This window comes from Giraffa tippelskirchi, chromosome 8 (genome assembly GCF_054371585.1).
Source record: "Giraffa tippelskirchi isolate mGirTip1 chromosome 8, T2T-mGirTip1v1.2.pri, whole genome shotgun sequence".
NCBI lineage: Eukaryota > Metazoa > Chordata > Mammalia > Artiodactyla > Giraffidae > Giraffa > Giraffa tippelskirchi.
In genome coordinates, this window is record NC_137282.1 from 24,913,081 (window position 1) to 24,934,824 (window position 21,744).

General features: G+C 35.7%; 1 protein-coding gene across 50 annotated transcripts in view; it reads left to right on the top strand.

Annotated features, from left to right (window-relative positions):
* Positions 1–21,744, top strand: part of PCM1 (pericentriolar material 1) — an 83,166-nt gene that overhangs the window by 45,541 nt on the left and 15,881 nt on the right. For 30 of the 50 annotated variants that reach the window (XM_081521578.1, XM_081521577.1, XM_081521579.1 and 27 more), the window contains 6 exons: positions 2,270–2,628; positions 10,573–10,737; positions 13,312–13,368; positions 16,026–16,198; positions 16,548–16,679; positions 21,286–21,397. In XM_081521578.1, the coding sequence (XP_081377704.1) occupies positions 2,270–2,628; positions 10,573–10,737; positions 13,312–13,368; positions 16,026–16,198; positions 16,548–16,679; positions 21,286–21,397 (998 nt within the window). The remainder of the gene's footprint in view (positions 1–2,269; positions 2,629–10,572; positions 10,738–13,311; positions 13,369–16,025; positions 16,199–16,547; positions 16,680–21,285; positions 21,398–21,744) is intronic. The other 20 variants (XM_081521585.1, XM_081521541.1, XM_081521545.1 and 17 more) reach the window with 2 other exon arrangements.

Genomic DNA, 21,744 nt, shown 5'->3' on the forward strand with positions numbered 1-21,744 from the left:
GAGTTTTGGTCAGAGTGTCCTGTGAGATTCAGTTTGAAAGGATAAGACCTAACCTGTAGAGTGTCTTTGGCCTTGATTTGGTATCTGTCTTTAAGATTATACCAGTTCACTGTTCATTGGTTTAGGACTGGAAACTGACATTAACTAGTGGAGGATGGTTTTTATAAAGTGATGACTTGTTTGATTCATAGCCCTTGATTAGAGTATGTGCCCAAGGCACATCCAAATGTAATGTTGAGTACTATTAGATTGTAAAAACAAGTTTTGCCAAGAAAAGTTTTAGTGATACATGTTTTCAGTCATAGTCAGGATTTTCTTTGTTTCTCACACATCTACTGTTTTTCAATATGATATTCTTCCCAGTTATAATTTTGACTCAAATAGTGTGAAAGACTTATTGGCCCAGGTTAATCATTCTCTAAGCATTTTTATGGCTCAGTAAATAATGTTTTTAATGATTATTTTAATCAAGAAAATGATTTTGATAGCCAGCTGGTAAAAATATTACAACTTTTTAATTATTATTTCCTTTAGAAAAACTTTAAAAGGATGAAAAATTAGAGATTCATTGAGCCTAATACTTGTTCTGTCAGAAGTATCTACATGATTTTGTCTTTCCTGTTCCTTTATAAATACACATCACATTACTTTCCTTTTAGTTACATGATGAGGCATGTTTCAGACTCTAAGCATTTTGATAGTTGTTAAATCATGAACTTTTTTTTTTCTACTTGATTAACAACAAATTCTTAGATTCAACTTCATGTTTGTCTTGAGGAATCCTGTGATAGACTGCCCTGAACTTGTTGATGCCTTTTCTTAGCTGTACTAACTATTTTTTCCTATTAAGTCTCATTTTATTCTGTGAAAGTATCCTGTTATCAGAGCCTAAGACAGTGTTTAGTGCTTAGTTGCCATTCAAAAATGATTCAAGCAATGGATATTTATTCACAGCTTTAGTCTTCCTGTTGAAAGGTCCCTACTTCAGTATTAACTATAATTTATTTGTAATTGGCAGTTAAAAAATAAAGGATGGATCTGGATGTTACTATTTTAAATATTTGACCTACTTTAGATTAGACCTCATCTATTTCTAAAATTTCAGCTGTTATAGGTTCTCTGAATTAAATGGCTGGAGATAACAATGAGGTCAAGTGAAACATTGTAGTCTTGAGCTGGGCTCAGAAAACTGCTCCTATAAAGGCCTAGCTAGTAAATATTGCAGACCATAGAGATAACCATTTGTCTGTGCCGTTTTTGCACAGAAGCATTCATAAACAATTATGTAAACATATGAATTGCTGTGTTCCAATAACATTTGATTTATGATCAGTGAAATTTGAATTTTATATGATTTTCATGTGTCACAAGCTATTTTTCTCTTTTTTTTTCCCCCCAACCTTTTAAGAATATACAGATCATTCATAGCTCTCAGGCCATACAGAAACAGGCAGTGAGCTGAATTTGGCATGTAAGCTGTAGGTCTGCTAATCTTTATCTTGAGTTACTCCCTGTAGATCGGTGTCTCCCAAATTATATTCTTAGGAACACAGTTGTCTATGTCAGGTTCTATAGTAAAAAGTTTTGTACGTGCTGTTCACTGTGTTCCCTTCTAAGACATTTATAAAAGCACATTGGCATATTAAAAGTTCTGAGAAGTGCCTGTTTAACTTTGTTTTGCCCATTTGTACCAGACTTAGATAACCAGTGAATTCCTATTAACATATTAAAGGATGTTTAGCAGATAAAATGTGGAAAGTGATACTAGACTAAAAGAGCTAAAAAAGGTTTAATGTGCAGAGAAATAAATTACTAGCTTCGTGGCCAATTGTCTTCACCAAATTCTGGTTATGTTTGGACTGCTGTAGGTGTCACAGATCCATGTATGTTTCTAATTATGGTTCTTTTTCAGTTGTTTCTTTGTTTTGTTTTTTCCTTTTATGTCCCATTCTCCCTTGATTTTTCTTTCCCACTCTTTTCCATCTTGAATGCTGGATCTTTGGTTTGGAACTTTCACTTGTGAAAATGGTTTAGTGAGAAAGGTCCAAAATTAAGGTTTAAAGTAATTTAGTAAATTAGTCTGTGTAATGTTTTCATATTTAATGTGTATTTAGTGGGAATATTTTTATAGCCTGTTGACAATTTTTATTTATCTGAATCAACTATTAGACTATAAATTAATTAGACTATAAATTAAGTGTATGTGGAGTTTTCCATAGACATAGAAATGTATCATTGTAATATATAAACACTTATTTTCATTGGTAAGGAATCAAAAACAGCCTGAAGAGGAGGTGGAGAACAGTAGGACACCATGGTTTTATGACCAAGAAGGTGAAGTAGAAAAGCCACTTCTCAAGACTGGATTTGCAGTGACTGTAGAGAAAACAACAAATAGTAATCGCAAAAATCAACTAGATACCAGTAGGAGAAGACGCCAGTTTGATGAAGTGTCCTTAGAAAGCTTTAACAGTATGCTTGACCCAGTAGATCCAACAACAGTAACTAAAACATTCAGGTCAAGAAAAGCATCTGCACAGGCCAGCCTGGCATCTAAAGATAAAACTCCCAAATCAAAGAGTAAGAAGAGACATTCTACTCAACTGAAAAGCAGAGTGAAAAATATTGGTAAGTACTGAAATTTGTTGACTGTTGATAAGCATAACTATTGGTAACCTTACTCTCACTGTTGTAAATAATTGCAGTATGGCTAGATGTGTAGGTGCTGTTTAGACCCACTTGAACAAAGTCATTTTTTTAGTTACCTTTGAGAACATTTTAAATAAAATGTATCAAGTAGGATTTAATGTTGTAGATATTTTAAAACATGACATTTATTCTTTTTAGTGCCTTCTTAAACCTTCTTATGTTTCCTGTGTATGGTGGTTCCTGTGAACTTGGAAGTTTTTACTATTCTATAGTTTAATATTCCATGTAACACTTTATTCATGACTTCTGGCTAGATCATTTAAAGAAATGTGGCCCTCTAACTACATTGCAGTCTTTGAATATCATGTAGATGAAATCACTTTTGGAATAAGTTTGCTCTTAATACTTCAGAAACTGAGCCTTAGTTAGTATGATAAAGCATTAACTTGTATTTTATTGAATCTTGTCATTGAGTATCACGTTAAAGTTCTCTTTATAGTGTTTACTGCATGCCACTATTGGAGAAGGAAATGGCAACCCACTCCAGTGTTCTTGCCTGGAGAATCCCAGGGATGGGGGAGCCTGGTGGACTGCCGTCTGTGGGGTCACACAGAGTCGGACACGACTGAAGCGACTTAGCAGCATGCCACTATTTATGATTTTTGAAGAATTGACTGAAGTCTACCGCTAGGTTAAAAATACATGTATTAGCTAAGATCTGGAACATGATAGCTAAACGATGCTCCTTCCAGTTTGCAAGGGACACTTTTTGACTGTGGCCTTGAAAGGTTGTTCTGTGTTCAAGGATATAGTATTTGGTGCTTGAGAACAAGATATTCGAGGCTTATAATCAGAAAAGTTTGAAAGCTGACTGCACCCACTGACTCCCTCTTTTGGAAGCTACAATACATATAACTGCAGTAAAGGTCCTAAGGCACTCTGCAGTTAAAAATCCACTTGTGAACTTCAGCAGCATTTATCTCAAGCATTTTTGGATAATGGAACCCTTGAAAAATCTGATGAAAACTATGAACATGAAAAAGAATACATGTACATTTTTTTTTCCATGTCAGTACGTCATGCATCCTAAAGTCCTGGACTCACCTCCACTTCCATGTAGAGAATAGGATTTGATGGTTAAACAAGCGGATTTGAACAGGGCAGAATTTTTCTCAGCATACACATTATTATCCTTGAAATAATTTTTCAGTTGTGTAGGTTTGGGAGGAGCTGGTTACTTAGCAGATTAGTTAGTGATCTGAAACCATTCAAATGAACGAAAATACCACCACTGTGCCTTCTCACGGTCCCTCTTGGCGCCACTAGATAACATTTCAGTAGATAGTGACCACTTAGAGACTGTCTGGGTAATCCGAACATTATATTAAAGTATCATACCTGCCCTCACAAAATGCTTTTTTGTCTTCCGAATAAAAGGAAAGAAACTAACATTTGTTATCTCAGCATTCCTTCTTTCAGCTAATTAATTTGTGTGTACTAGGACAGTGCTTCTTAAACGTTAACATTTCGTACAGATCTCCTTGAAAATCTTGTTTAGTGTCAAGAGTCTGATTGAGTCAGTCCCAGGAGGGACCTGATAGTCTTTGTTTCTGAGAAGCTCCCCTGGATTGTTGACTGGTATTGACGCTGTAGTCTGTGAACTACAGTTTGAGTAAATAGGGTCTTAGAGACTCTGAACCAACATTTGGCCATGGCTACCTTAAGCTAGAAATCCAGGTGTATTTGTATTTTTGAAATTTGTTTATTCTGAAGAATTATGGTTCCAGATATACAAGTCAACTTTTTTTTTTACCTTAAGGCAAAGATGGACATTCTAATCTATTTGCTCTCACATTTAAGTATAAAAATACTTTCCAAAGACACACACATTTGTCAAAGAGGCATTTAAGACCATCTGTCAGTGCGAGTTCCCCTTTAAGGAGCACACAAAGATAAAAGACCTAATAGGAGAACCAAATTAATATATGCAGAGTTGAAATAATATGTAGCAAAATCAAATGACCTAAATCCTTGCTGTTTAGAATGTGAACCAGGGACAGGCAGCATTTGTATCATCTGGGAGCTTATTAGAATTGGAGACTCTTGGGCCCCACCTTACACCAACATTGCTTTTCAGTACACATGTCAGCAAGATTCCAGGTGTTTTAATATGAATATATGTGCATTAAAGACTGAGAAGTGCTGAGCCAGACCACTAATTTGCGCTTCTTTTGTTCTCTTTAGGGGATAGGAATAGCCATGACTTCTTAGAAAAAAGAATGGTTACTTTGTCTTAAAGGAAGTAGGGATGGAGGTCAATAGAGGGAAGATTGGAAAGCATTCCAAATTGTAGTAACAATAAGAAAAGTAGTATAGAGTCAGGATGAAGCAAGAAGAGAGTTTGAGAGAACTGCAGAAAGAAATGACAAATAGACCAGCACAGTGGGAGTTAAGTTGCTGTCTTGCAAGATAAAGCACAGACATATATACTGTCCCGTATGAACTGTTTATCTGTTTTTTTGCACATGTTGACAGTCTTTTAGAGTTAGTATGCTGAATCTTCGTTTGACTTTATTTCCCATGATGGTAGTGTGCCAATGATGATAATCTTTAGAAGGTCTTTATATATGAAGATATGTATTATTGCATGCAAAGTAAGATTTTACAAATTATGTGCTAATCATTTTTTAAACTTCAGTTCAAATTCAGATTTTATGAGTTCAGCATGATTTCTTGGCATTGCTGGATGGGTACTTCAGTTATCAGACATATAACTTGGTTATCAGACCCATAATTTGGCTCTCCTCTACCAAGCCTGTTTCCTCTTTGGATGTTATTAGAGGAATAGAAGCACATAGTTGAGATGGTCCTCATTCTTTTGGGAAATTGGTTGGGACTGTGTAATGATTTTGGGGTTCTACCTGGCCCTGAATCTTTCCATTTCTTCCTTCCCCCACTCTTTGTGCTTGCTAATGAAGACTGAGGTTAATTAGATGTCCAGCATCAGGCAAGACAAGTCCTCACAGATGTGGCCCTCTTTAGATCCAGAGAGTTTATTACTCAAAAGTCAGAGAAAGGAAGGGTAGCCAAAAATGCCCTCTCCCTGTGTCCCTTATCCCACCCACCACAGGGGCGGCACCGAGATGACAGTGGCATCATGAGTGGTGGGACACCCTGTAGCTTAGGAGCCAGCGCTGTGCTATAGCTAAGGTGCAGTACAGAATGGAGATGTGCCCTCAGTGGGCTGAGGCAAACTTGGTCTCATATTTTATCAGAGCCCAGGAGGAGGTGAGAAATTCTTTCATGAAACCTTTCAGGGGAGAGAGAGAGGGAGGCTCCTGTGTTCCATGTTACAGGGGGATGATAAGGCCTTCTCCCAAGACTTAGATTCATTGACGATTCAGTCCTTCCCTGTGTGGATACATGGAAGGTCTCCAGGAGGCCATGGCCGAGCTGCTTCCCTATAATGGCGACTCGGCTGTGTCAGCCACTTGTGCTGAGGAAAACAGAATGGAGGTAAGGGAAGGAATGATGAGGTGAGACAGAAAATAACCCCCTTATATGAATAAGAAACCTCATAGTTGTTATTGCTATTGTTATATCAGCTGGTCTGGCGAGTGTTACTCTGAAGTATTACTAACTTTAATTAAATCTCCTGCCTTCCTGGAGAATTACTATTAAAGTTCTCCAAAGAGAAACTAATCAACAGTAGTACCCTAACCCTGGAAATCTAGCTCTTGATACTTTAGATCTGAGACTCATGTAAAACCATGGTTTCCGCCCCCCCTCCACTCTTTTGGTAGCATCTTAAAAATTATAGCATGTTTCTCTCAACAATTCCAACTCTTTTGGCGGATGACTGATTTTTTTTTTTTTTTAACTGCTGGGGAATTAACTGTTCCCTAATGAGAATTTTATGTATGCTACATAATACATATTTTAATTTTAATTAGAATTCATTCAGCACTTTTCACATGATTCAGTAACAGCAGTCAAAAACTTAATTTAATTTATATAAATACTCTTATTAGAATGTGTGATTAGTCAGTCATGTCTGACTCTTTGCGACCCTGTGGACTGTAGCCCGCCAGGCTCCTCTGTCCATGGGATTCTCCAGGCAAGAATACTGGAGTGGGTTGCCATGCCCTCCTCCAGGGGATCTTCGTGACTCAGGGATCAAACCCACGTCTCCTGCATTGGTAGGTGGATTCTTTACCACTGCACCACTGGGGAAGCTTTTCTTACTAGAATAGCATACTTCATTTTCTTTGGATCTGTGTTTGCTGTTAATTAAAAGAGCAATAGTACTACCATTCATATCATTTTACCTGTTACTTTTGGCAAGCATACCTTTTATTGCTGTTTTGTGTAATAGTCCACAGTAACCAAGAGAGCTCTTTTTCTAATAAGCTTCATGCAAAACGAATTAGGATGGCTTGAGAATCGGGGAGACCAACAAAGAAATCAGGAACCTATGTATGAGATGATAAAGTCCCAACTTGAATGATGGCTTTAGAGAAAGAAAGGGAAGTTGAATCCAGATAGGATATCACAGAAAATAAACTGACAGTATCTTGGGAACTTATTTATTACTAACAGCAGCTGTTGTGATCTGGAGATAGAAGCAGCAAGGCTTTAGGATCTGCTGGCTCTTGCAGAGAGTGTCTGGAGCAAAAGTCAGAGCTCTGTGGTTCTCAGAGAAAAGTTGGTTGGAGGAAATCCATGCAACCCCTTCTCCTGTGAGAAGGGCACCTCGTTCCCTTCCAAGAGTAGCAGTCTTTTGCTACTTTCAGGTACTAATGGGAAAGGGTGTCATTGGAAAAGGAGGTGGCACCCTGCCTACCCTGAACATGGTAGAGCACTTACCTTTGCAGCTGATGAGACTGAGGAATCGAGAGGCTTCCTTTTATTGTCTTGATGGGAGGCTGACAACTTACTAGCCAGAACATTGCTTCACTGTAGTCGTGAGACTTCCAGGTACTATCAGTGTGCTGCCTTTAAAGCTTCCCAGCAGTTGGGTCTAGCCTTAAGGGTAGACGAGAGTCATGACTAATCCAGTGAATATAACAGTGCACATAGAAGGGACCAGCAGTCAGAGAGAAGACATAGAAGCTGACCACTATAACAGGTAAAGCCTAGTAAAAACAGAATCACTGAAGGAAATACTCACGAGTGAAACAAGAATACTTAAGCAGATAGAATTATTTTTAAAAAGCAGGTTGAATTATAAATTCTTTAGAACTAGAAAAAATGATTTTCACACTTAATGTCTAGATTATTTGAAAAAGAGGATGAATGCTGTTAAGTTCCAAATTACTGGCCTAGAAAATTAAAGGGAAGAACTGTGTCATTGCACAGAGCAGAAAGTGCTGTGCCGTGTTTAGTTGCTCAGTTGTGTCTGACTCTGCGACCTCATGGACTGTAGCCTGTCAGGCTCCTCTGTCCATGGGGTTTCTCCAGGCAAGAATACTGGAGTGGGCTGCATGACTTCCTCCAGGGGATCTTCTCAACCCAGGGATCGAACCCACGTCTCCTGCATTGCAGGTGGATTCTTTACCGTTGGGGCCACCAGGGAAGCCAGAAAGGGATGGGGAGGGAGAAGGGAGAAGGGCTCTGGAAGGGGAACACATATACACCCATGGTGGATTCATGTCAATGTATGGCAAAACCAATACAATATTGTAAAGTTGAAAAATAGATAAATAAACTAATTTAATAAAATAAAAAAGAGAAAGAGGGAAATGATTACAGGCATAAAGACAAATCTTGGGAGCTGATAACACAAGGAGTTCTAAAGAAGGAAAAAAATAGGTGGCAAGGCAATTATTAAATAATAAAAGAGTGTCTTTAATGAGGGAAGGCTCAAGACTGCAGATCAAAATAGTTGAGCGTTGTCTAGCCAGGAGACACAGAATGTACATACCCTCAAGAGTCCTTTTCTCTGACAAAGTGCTCATCTTCACCTGTTAAGATGAAAAGAAAATGTTGGCGTATCCTGTCTTTATAGAAACAATGTATGAATGAGATGGAGACCTGTATAAAGTGGAAGGTGAAAAGGAGAGGTAACAGTTCAGTAAAGATAGCAGTAGTTTAATCTCAATTATTAATATAAATTCAGAAGTAAAATATTAGCAAATTTAATCTGCCAGTCTCTCAAAAGAATATTAGAATGTCAAAATGTAATCATGATTTATGCATAGTTTATTGTATCAAATATATTACAGGACAAATCATGTAGTCATAGCGGTAGATTAGATAAAATTTTATGTCATTCCTAATGAAAATGTACCTAAAAAGGGAGGCAGTTATTTAAATATAATAAAAGCTGTTAGCTGATGCCAGTTACAAGCACTGTTGTAATGAAAATACTCCAGAGATAGAAATTAACTGGGATTCCCTCTCTGCCACCATCATTATTAAGCATTGTTTGTAAAGTATCTTGACTAGATTAAATGATTGAAATAAATGTTTGAAAAGAAGGGAAGCAGATTTTTTATTTTTTTCTAAGCTAGCCCAAGAGACACTGGAAAATAGCTACCTAAGTTAACTAAGTAATTATGAAATAAGGTTATCAAGTAAGTGTATAAATATTTTCCTTTATCATAGTATTAATAATACCCAGTAGAAATAGAAGTGGTAGAGAGTATTTTCTTCGTAGTAGTATCCAGAGCTACTGGGACAAAAAATCCTAAGGAGTAAATTTAGCAAGAAATGTACTAGATCTATAGAAAAACTTTGAAGAACATAAAGTAAGATTGAGCAAATATAAAAACATAATTGTGTTCTTAAGTTAGAATGTATAAAATTATTTAATGTAGTTCTCTGCAAATTAATAAATACTTCAAGTGAGACTCCATTTTGAATCTCCATGGATTGTTTTTGAAACTGGGGGCAAAAGATTTCAAAGCATATATGGAAGGACAGATGTCCAAAATTAGCTAAGAAAAGAAGTTAGATAGGACTTGCCTTACCAGATGTTTAAACACACTGTAAAACTTCTGTGGCACTGAAATAAATAAGTTAAACAGATGGAATGTCCAGAAATAAAACCCAACAAATAAGGAGATTTAATGTATCGATCAAGCTTGCATTTTAATTCAGTGGGAAAAGTGTAGGTATAACCAGCTATTCATATAGAACAAAATTAAGTTGAATTTCTAACTTGTGCTAGATACGAAAAAGCAAATGTAAGAAAGATTAACAACAAAACTTGCAAATTTTAATAGAATATATGTATAAACTATGGTTGGGGTAGCACTTCCCTCATAGCTCAGTTGGTAAAGAATCTGCCTGCAATGAGAGAGACCCGGGTTTAATTCCTGGGTTGGGAAGATCATCTGGAGAAGGAGATGGAAACCCATTCCAGCATTCTCGCCTGGAGAACCCCATGGACAGAGGAGTCTGGCAGTCTGCAATCCATGGGATCGCAAGAGTTGGACACGAGTTAGCGACTAAACCACCACCATGGTTGGGAAAGAATTTTTAGGCCAAGTCATGTTATTTACAAAAGGTATATAAAAGCAGACATTTGATTATTTAATGCCCCTTATTCTTCTCTTATGGACATATATAGACTAGATATGATTCTTATATTTACTAATATTGAAAAATTGTTAACTTGGAGTCTAGTGGAGAATTTGGGTCATATGAGGTCTACCATGTAGTTTGAATTGGGGATATATTCACTGAAGTGAGTATCAAAGGACAGTGAAGTGTTAGAATTTATTACTGTTACCCCATGCCTCCAAAGATAATTACAAAGGTATTTCTAAGACATATTCTTTACTGTTTTGATTTCTTCTTAAACAAGGCCCTCACAACATTATAAATTGAGTTACTCGTACTATTTCACTATGGAAATTAATTTCCCTTTCAGTTTGAGTTAGTTGCAACTGATAACAGTTGTCAATTTTTTTACTCAAGGATATGAAAGTGCCAGTATGTCTAGCACATGTGAACCTTGCAAAAGTAGAAACAGACATTCAGCCCAGACTGAAGAGCCTGTTCAAGCAAAATTACTCAGCAGAAAGAATCATGAGCAGCTGGGAAAAGTAATAAGATATAGTAGGTCTACAGAAATATCTTCAGGTATGTTCTATTTTGGTTTGTTTTAATTTAAGGACTTATTCATGCTAGATTTGAAAAGCTATATTAAAACTAGCTGAAAATTGATCTGTCACACTTTCCTATCGTGTAAGGTTTTACAGTAGAATTTAAGTACACAATTCTTGATACCAAAAATGTAAACTGGAAATAATAATATATTGTGACTGTGATACTGTCTTTTGATGCATTTTGATAAAAACTCTGAATAAACAAACTAGTTGACATTAATTTGGTTCTCCTAATTTGAAATTCTGATAATATTATCTGAATAAGAATTCCATATAAAATCTTACCATTCCCCTACTTAAGATCTTTGGCCTTCACCATGCCTACAGGAGAAAGTCCTGTTGCCTTAATGCAACATATCTGGCCAGCAGAGATTTGATTCCTTCCTGCCTGCCTCTCCAGACTTCTTTCTCACACCCTCTGCCTTGAACTTGACTCTCTCAGTGGCACTGAACTGACATTTTTCCATAGCCATCGCAAGAGTTGTCTCACCTCAACAGTTGCCTTTTGTGCCTCAAGTCCTTTTCTTTGTAAGCCCTTCCCTCTGCTGGCTCTTAAATAAAATCTTAATTCTGCAATTATATCCAAGTCCAAGCAGGGATAGGTTCCCTTTTCCTTTTTGTTTTTCTGTCAAAGCCTGTGTAAACCTCTTCTGTTGCCTGTATTACATTATACAGTATTCACCTGTTTAGTGTCTATATTGCTTTTTTGAGTCCCTTGGCAATAGATAATATTTTTTCATATTTGTATCTTAAATGTTAGCATGGTACCTGACACATGGTAGCCACTCAGTGAGTGTTTATTGAATGAATGGAGTCATATATTTGCCACCATTTTAGTTTAAATACGTACTGGTACTTTCCTGATTTATAAAGAATAACGATAACCCTATATGCGAGACAGAATAAGAGACACAGATGCATAGAACAGTCTTATGGACTCTGAGGGAGAAGGTGAGGGTAGGACGTTCTGGGAGAATAGCATTGAAACATGTATATTATCATATGTGAAACAGAACACCATTCCATGTTCGATGCATGAGACAAATGCTCAGGGCTGGGGCAATGGGATGGCCCAGAGGGATGGGATGGGGAGGGAGGTGGGAGGGGGGTCCAGGAAGGGGAACACATGTAAACCCATGGCTGATTCATGTCAATGTATGGCAAAAACTACTACAATATTGTAAAGTAATTAGCCCCCAACTAAAATAAATAAATTTATTTGGAAAAAAAAAAGTACATCTCAAAGAAATTTGGAGCAAGAGTCAGTAAATATGAACTCTAAATTTTTAGTTGTCCATAAGACCCTTCGTGAAAATGATAATAATAGCTACCATTTGTATTATGCTTTACTGTTTACAAATTAAATAAACTACTCATCTCATTTGAACTTCATAATCCTGTGAATTTATTTTCATTTTGCAGATGAGGAAACATTATCACAGGGGGTACCTGTTTTTTCTGTGTTCATAAAGGATCAGTAATATAAACTGGTCTGGTTTAACTGGTTCTTGGGGAAAAAGTCATGCCTTTAACTCAGTAATTGTACTTGTAGGCATGCATCCTAGAGGAGACAAAAGTTGAAGAAGAAATTGGGATTTAGGTGTTGACTAAACATTGTGATTCCAACTACTTTAAACAAAAATGTGGATAAAAAAACAGTGTAAGAACATCAAAGTATTAATAATGGTTTTATTATCTTTAAACTCTATATTTTCTAAAACTTATAATGAGTATTTATTTTTCATATTTTGAAATGACTTCTTCAAGGTCATATTGCTAGCAAATGGTAGAGCTGAAGTTTCAATCCTAGTCTCCTCTTAAGTTCAGGATCCTTTTGTCAAATATATCAATTCTGTTGTTCTGACCCCAGCATTTTATTGAAATTTTGTAGTTTCCATCTCCTTTCACTATCTTTATCAAATAGTGATGTCATCAAACAGTAAATCCTAACCCTAATTGATAGGCTTAATAAATTAGTTATCATTACCTAAATAGTTGATAGTTGGTCACAGTACTTCAGATCTTATTACTGTCACTTAGAAACATAACCATCAAATTTTGATGAACTAAAAAAAGTTGGAATAATATAAATATTCCTTTTTTGCAGAAGACTTAATTTTAGTTTTAACCATTACCCTAAAGTTCTTTATAGCATGTAATAGTAGTTTTTGTTACCTGATCATTTGATTCTAACATCTAAGGCCACTAGTATTGAATAGAGTTCAATACAGTCCTCTTGTCCCTCGAGGACTGTGGGAAGTTCCCATTGATGTGTATGCTTCTAAGAGTGAATGGTGAAAGTTTACTATATGAGAGTTATTATCAGTCATATCAACACAAGTTTATAGCAGATCATTTGATGTTTTCCCCAGATTATTTTTAAATAGAGCATAAACCATACCTTGTGATAACATTTCAGTTCAGGCAAACGATTTTAAAGAAATTTGCTTATTTCTTTTTTTTTTCATTCATTTATTCATATTATAGACCCTGTCTTTACTATTCATACACATTTTATGTTCATCCTTATGTCTGCCCTTTCCTACAGCACATGCTAGGAGAATACTACAGCAGTCTAACAGAAATGCATGCAATGAAGCACCAGGTAACAATCTGCTTAGTTCTGGTGTCCGCTTTTTGTTAATTTTTACCATTGGTCCTAAAAATCCTTAGTTTATTGTTCTAATTATTTTTTAGATTTAGCTTAGTGTGTGTATGTTATTTGGCTGGTAAAAGTGAAAGATAATTCATACTCATTAAATTCTGAAGCTTTTCATTTATAATTTTTGGTTGGTAAAATTGCCTGCTTTTCTCTTGCTTTCATTTTCTGTTAGTGTGTGTAACATAACCAACACATTCATGTAGGTAATAGAAAACTTTTTTATAATTTAGTGTTTTATTTGAAGTTATTTATTTTGTATTCTTTAAATGCTTATGAGCATTAATATTTTTGGAAACAAAAATATAGTTGTTTTTATTCTTCGCTCTGATTTACAGTGTTAAGTATTGTGTATGACTTCTGTTGTAGTTCTTATTTTTTTCTTACCATTCCACACGTGTAAAAAAATAAACCATTAAACAGAACAACTATGACATGCAAAGATCATGATTAATAAAGGTCATGGAAAATTGCAGAATGCTATTTTTTTTCTTTAAACTATGAATATTCATTAGACATGTATGATTTAGAATTGTAAATATTCTTTAATGCCTCCTCGGCTACACATGAGTGAAAAAGAAAAGCCTGTTATGAACCTTTAGGGGAATTTAAAGGAAAAAAAAAACAAACAAGGATCTATCACAGATGAAGTTAAATATATCAGTGGCACTTCCTAAAGAAAAGAACTCTGAAAAAAGTAGGATAAAAACAAGATGGAGTCATAGAAATTTGGCTGAGGTCAAAGATTTTTCTAGCTTAAACTAGTACATCTCAGTCCAGAAAGAGAATGGTAAAAACTTTCTGCTTCTCTATTGTAGGGATGAAGCATATGTTTGCTATAATTTATTATTTGGAAATAGTTTAATCTTTACTGATATATAATTTAGAGTGATCATTATATCACATACAGAGGTATGAAAGATGTCATTAAATATGCTTTGTTCTTATATCTTTAAGATAAAAATCATTTTTTAAAACAACTGATCAAACTACAATATAGTGTATGAATTGGGAAAGTTTGTATGATGTCACATCTTACCTGGATTTCTACTTATAGGAAGTAGAAATTTCCTACAGAGGTAGTTCCAGTTCCTGCTCATAATAAGTATTTTTATAGGAACAGTGCATGATAGTATATCATTTCATTTTATACTCATAAATGTCTGAGGCACGGTAGGGACATTGTGTATTTATTATCCTTATTATTTTATACTTGTGGAAATTGAGGCCTGAGGATGTTAATTTGCTTAGCAAGTTAATGGAAAGTTTTTTCATTAAACTACATTTGCTTTGCATTTTAAAAATTTCTCTCTTGGAAAAAGTGAATTAAATCTTAATGATCTTTCAATATTTATTTGAAAGCACAATGTATTAAAACGCTTAACGTGTCAAATTCCCTGTCTTGAAAATTTAGCACTACTTTTTGTGAACTTAAAATGAACTTAAACTTAAGTATTTGTCTTATTTGTGTTTCTACTATTACTCTAGAAAGTTTATAGAGTTTGATAGCTAGAAGAACACTTGGAAATTTGAGTAGAGAACTCCAAATGGGAACAGTTCCTAGTTTATGTTTTTAAAAGTAAAGGTATGACTGTGTACCCTTAAGGGTGATGCTGCTGCTGCTGCTAAGTCGCTTCAGTTGTGTCCAACTCTCTGCGACCTCATAGATGGCAGCCCACCAGGCTCCGCCATCCCTGGGATTCTCCAGGCAAGAGTACTGGAGTGGGGTGCCATTGCCTTCTCCAATGCATGAAAGTGAAAAGTGAAAGTGAAGTCGCTCAGTCGTGTCCAACTCTTAGCGACCCCATGGACTGCAGCCTACCAGGCTCCCCTGTCCGTGGGTTTTTCCAGGCAACAGTCCTGGAGTGGGTTGCCATTGCCTTCTCTGTAAGGGTGATGACTCTGTTATAAATAAATACATGCAACAGAAATGTTGCTAAATAATAGAGTGATACGTCGATTCTGTGAAACTGAAAAGTTCATTTGGGTCACTGCTTGCTCCATCTTATACTGAATGTGTCAGTAAGATACTGTAGTAAAATTGTACCTATTTTGTTACATTTACAAATTCAGGTTTTCGTCAGTACAGCAGGATAGTGGAGATTTGAGAATCAGTAGACCTAACTAGATAAACCTTACAGTAGTACGTCTCCTTGGCAGCATTTAGTTTGTTCTCAACATTAACAAAATAAATTTCCTTTTCTGTAAAAAAGTTCATATTAGCAAAAAAAAGAAAATGATTTGCCATTCACTTATTTTATTCACGTGCTGAAAGATTTCCACTGATTATTCCTATGAAACCTGTAAAATTTTCCAGATATGTTTCACTGAGAAATAACTTTGGTCTAAGTTTGGTCTAGATAATGTTATTTCTTTAGTAAGTAGTATGTATCTTGGCAGCAGCAGCAGCAGTATGTATCTTAAGATTTTTAGAATTATTTTTATCCTGGTAATTATTAAGATTCTTTTTTTACTTTAAAAGCTCTGCGATAGAATTGTGTTCTGATTTTTAAGTAATTTAAAGTTGAGAGTAATGATGCAAATTAATAGAAATAGGAATGTATTTCACCAATATTAACTTTCTGAACTTTAATATCTTCCAGAAACTGGGAGTGATTTTTCCATGTTCGAAGCTTTGCGGGATACCATTTATTCTGAAGTAGCTACGTTGATTTCTCAAAATGAATCTCGTCCACATTTTCTTATTGAACTCTTCCATGAGCTTCAGCTACTTAATACAGACTATTTGAGACAGAGGGCTTTATATGCATTGCAGGTATCTTGTACCTAACATTCTCTTTCCTCTGCTTTCTGGTACTGCCAATTTTCCCAATTCTATCTGTTTACTTTGTTAGATTGAAGTATGTCCTTGTTCCATAAGTATTTCAATCTGTTTCTCTATGTATTTCCATCCCATTTTAATAATCTTCTTAATATAGCTTAAGTGGCTTTAGATAAAAGTCTTTTTCTGACAGTTTTTCATTCTATTGTCCTGTTATATCTTCCTCATACTTAATCTTTGAGGTTGGGAGGATTGCCTTTGTTCTGCTCTCTGCTTCTACTTTTAATTTTGTGATTAAACACAAATGTTTTTCATAAATAGCTGTCTTCTCTCCTTATTTTAGGACATAGTATCCAGGCATATTTCTGAGAACCATGAAAAAGAAGGAGAAAATACCAAGTCAGTGAATTCTGGTACTTGGATAGCATCCAACTCAGAACTTACTCCCAGTGAAAGCCTTGCTACTACTGATGATGTAAGCTGATAATGATTAATGAAATGTAGACATAATTTCAATATGCAGCTAACAAAAGTTAAGTAGTTTGTTAATAAATTGTGATTATACCCTATATTTAGTTTTTAGCTTTTTTCAAAAACTAAGTGTAATATATTGCTTAATTTTGAGGTGAGGTATAAAATTCAGTTAAGATATGACAGCAGTCAAACACTGAAAGTTATATAGAAATGATAGCTTATAAGGTCTAAAATAACTGTATTTATATCTCCTTTGTCCAACATAGGAGTTGAGTCATAATAGCTCAGTTGGTAAAGAATCTGCCTGCAATGTAGAAGACCCTGGTTCAATTCCTGGGTCGGGAAGATCTGCTGGAGAAGGGATTGGCTACCCGCTCCAGTATTCTTGGGCTTCCCTTGTGGCTCAGCTGGTAAAGAATCGCCTGAAATGCGGGAGACCTGGGTTCAATTCCTAGGTTAGGAATATCCCTTGGAGAAGGGAAAGGCTACCTACTCCAGTATTCTGGCCTAGAGAATTTTATGCACTATATATATAGTCCATGGGGTTGCAAAAGAGTCAGACATGACTAAGCAACTTTCACTCACTCAATCACACATTTAGTAAAAATTTCTGTCTTCATTCAAGATATTTGAGTAAATCATACAGCAATTAGATCACAGAACCTTTGAGTAAATACAAGATAAATTGTGTTTTGGGGTTAGAAGAGAAGCTAGACAAAAGAAAGCCTAGAAGAAAATATAATTTAATGTATTAAAACTGTTGAAGAAAATTTTGAGTAAAGTGAAAAGGGCCTGGAAATGGAAGAGTGATGAGGGAAGTATATATTTTCAATAAACTATGTTCTCCAGATAGCACCTACTTTGCACATAGTGGATTGAATGTATGCCAACTGCTAGGAGACTGAGGAGGTAATGACCTCAGTATTGGGAAATCACCTGTTTAAAGGTTCAGACCCTGATTCTATTTTAAAAGATTATATTTATATGGTCCTGGGATAGCTAGTATGTTCTTTCTTATACCACCTTCAGCACCTGAATATTCATGGATCAGAGTACCATACATAATTGATTAGCAAATATGTGCTATGATTATGGAGTTGGAAGCATATTATTGTGTTTCTTCCCATGGTTAATATGATAACATAAGCTTTTTTTCCGAAAAGATAGTGTTTTCTGCAGAGATCATCTTCTTTTCTTCATGTATAGTAATTTCCTTACAATTATTGAGTACTTCTACATTTTTGCTCTATTTTTGCTCTTGTGTTTAAAATGGTACTTACCCAAGTCATCTTTTCTGCTTAAAATTTTTCTTCACCAGGCTCCAGCCCTTAAACTACTATGAACATACACCTGTGTACCAAAAGTACATGGTTTTGATTGACTTTATTATCAAATACAAGTTAATGTAACAGATTGGTACTTGTGATTAATTGTTGTAACCAGTTGAAAATTGTGTTCTCTTTTTTGGTGGTAAATGAAGTGTTCCAGCTGTATACATAAAACATAGGTGGTACTAGCTTATATTAAATTTTATTAGCCTTGAAATGACTGAGAGAGCATGAAGAATGTCTTTTTTGAAAAATCTTTTTTAGTAATTTTATATCCTTAACTCTAGTGCCTTTCTTCTTATCCAAATTTCATATAGGCAGCATTACTTCCAATTATTTTAAAGGATTTGAGACCATTGTTTTGCACCATCAACAGTAAATTTGGAAAATTGAGCTACAACTTATGATAAAATTAACCTGACAAGCTTTTAAGTTAAATAAGATTTAAAGATGCAGTAATACTTTGTAAGTAGGTGTCTTAGCTTAGGCTGATTCAATAAAATACTGTAGACTGGATGGCTTAAACGACAGAGATTTATTTCTCACGATTCTGGAGGCTAGGAAGTCCTAAGACTGTTGTACCAGCAGACTCGGTTCTTGGTGAGAACCCTCTTCCTGGCTTGCAGATGGCCACCTTCTCCCTGTATCCTTGTGCAGTGAGAGAAAGCTATGATGTCTCTTCCTTGTCTTAAAAGGGTCATCAAGGGGACTTGACCCTCGTGACCTCATCTAAACCTGATTACCTCGCAGACGCCCTACCTCCTAATATCTCCACATTAGGAGTTAAACTTCAATATATAAATTTTGTGGGGGACACAAAAATTCATTCCATTACCATAGGGACTTGGCATAAATAACTGTACTTAGAATTACTTTTAAATAACTAAATCAGTTCTTTAATTTTTCATCTAAAACTTAAATTCTTCACTTATGTCGTCATCTTCCCTTTATTAATGTCATTTAGTCAGCAGCGCGCTAGCACAATGTCCAGTGTTCATAATCACAGATCCAGAGCAGTGCTAGCCGCTAGAATGTTCTCCAGTGATGGAAATGTCTTATAATCTGCTTTGTCTAGTACAGTATCTATTAGCACACATGGCTTTCGAGCACTAATGTGGCTAATGGGATTGAGGAACTAAATTTTAAACGTTGTTTAACTAGCTGCATGGCTAGTGGTTACCATATTGGGTGGATATAGAGTCTCATTCTCCATGTTACTAAGCCAGGGTCCTTGGAGTTCCATTTATGGAGGTTTTCAAATACCTTTTAGGGCATATAAACATTTCCATGTCATGAAAGAGAGAACTGAAGTGGTCATCTGGAGATTATAAGTCAAGGAGGATGAGGAATTGAGGTTTAGGAAGAGGAAGAAACTGTTTCCATCATCTACTCCAGGTGCTGTAAAATGGCAAAGGCACACCTACCTTTGGGTCTTGCTTGAAGGTGTAACAAAATGTTTCCGTTTCTTAAAACATGTTCCCTCATGCCAGAATTTCCTTTAATCAGGGACAGACCTTTCATTTCATAATTTAAGAGAAACTTTAAAAGATCAATAACTAGGAAAGAAGATAGTTGTGAAATGGGTTGCAGTCAAAATGTAATTGAGACTCCCTCCTACTCACACTGTACACAAAAATAAATTTGAAACTACTTTATAGTACTAGAAGGAACTTCTCTGGTGGCTCACTGGTAAAGAATCCACTTTCCAATGCAGGAGACACAGGTTCGATCGCTGGGTCGGGAAGATTCCCTGGAGGAGGAAATGGCAACCCACTCCAGTATTCTTGCCTGGGAAATTCCATGGACAGAGGAGCAACTATGATTTTGATATGAGAGAGATTTTGTAGGACACAGCACTAAATATGAAAGGAAAAAAATTAATAAATTGGACTTCATCAAAATAAAATCCTTCTGCTTTTTAAAAGATACCATTAGCAGAAAACAGCCTTCGTACATATATCTGGCAAATGACTGTATAAAAAGCCTGACTATATAAAGGACTTCTACAACTTAATTGTAAGAAATCAACTCAAGGGACTTCCTGGCAGTCCAGTGGTTAAGGCTTCGTGCTTCCAATGCAGGAGGCCTGGGTTCAGTCCCTGGTTGGGGAACAAGGATTCCATATGCCATGGGATGCGTCCAGAAAAAAAATGAACTCATAAAAATGGGCAAGAGATTTGAACATGTGCTTCACGAAAGAAGATACATAAATGGCCAGTGTGCAAATTAAAACCACATGAGATTCTACCTCGCACCTGCTAGAAAAGCTGAAATGTAAAAGATGGACAATAAGAAGTATTGGTGTGAACTTGAGAAACGGTTGGAACTTTCATGCTGCTTGTAGGATTGTAAAAATTGTACAACTACTTTGGAAGGCAGTTGGGCAGTTCTTGTAAAATTAAACATAAACATGGCATGTGACCTAGCAATTTCTCTTCTAGGTATTCATCCAAGAGAAATGAAAACATGTCCACAAATACTTGTACACTAATGTTAATAGCAGCTTTAGTCATGGTAGCCTCAAACTGGAAACATCAACAGATAAATGGATAAACAAACAGTGGTATATCTATACAATGGGATACTATTTCAGCCATTAAAAATGAACTTCTGAAACACAACAACATGGATTAATTTCAGAAACATACTGAGTGAAAGAAGCAAGACACTGAAGAGTATATACTGAGTGGTTCCATTTATATAAGAAACAGCAAAACTAATCTCTGGTGATAGAAATCATGTGAGTGGGGAGTAGAGGATACAAAGGAACTCTCTGGGCTGATGGAAGTAGTCTTATCTTTAGGAAAGATGGTTGCCTCAGTGTGTATATTTTTCAAAACTCATCAAACTGTACACTTAATGGGTGTATTGTTGTATGTAAATTATATTTCAATAAAAATTTTAAAAAATATGAATGATGCCGTCAGTGTTTTTCTTCTGATATGAGACAACCAGATATTATAGTAAAGTGTTAGATATTGTTAGAGTTTGAAGATAGAATTTCCCCGAGGGTGTAGAAGTAATGTTACCTTTTCCAAGTTAGAATTTAATTAGTAGCTGGCACTATGTATTTTCATCTCCATAATGACAAAGTGTTCTGCAAAGTTACTTCATATTTTTATATTCTCTGTGACTCTGTAGTCAACCATTTATAACTTGCATTATATCACAGTTTTAAGTGTTTTATGCAAATAGTTTCTATGTCAAATTTTTAATATTAATCAAAATTTTAAAAGCAATACTAGTGACTTTTATTTGTTTTTTTAAACTACAACTTAGGAAACTTTTGAGAAGAACTTCGAGAGAGAAACACATAAAATAAGTGAGCAAAATGATGCTGATAATGCTAGTGTATCTTCAACTTGTGAGCCTTTTGCAACAGATGTTCTGGGTAAGCAGAATTTTTTGTGATCTTAGAACATGACTTTAATAAAGTCTTTGAATTGTATTGATAAGGAAACAAAAGTTTAGAAAGGGAAGGTGTGGTAGAAAGAATGTGAACTTAAAACACTATCCATCCATGAGTTAAATTCAGCCATCTCTTGACTGTTAACCCTTTGACTTTGGGCCAATCATCTCACCTTCTGACTTTGCGTATGCTTAGGAAATGGGGTCTTATTTACCATGCTATGTTCTTGTGAAAAATATGCAGTTTTCTGGCATACAAAATAGAAGTTCAGAGAATGTTCATTTACCTTAAAGAAAAAGGCATCTCTTGTCAGTTCTGTGAGAAGAGAC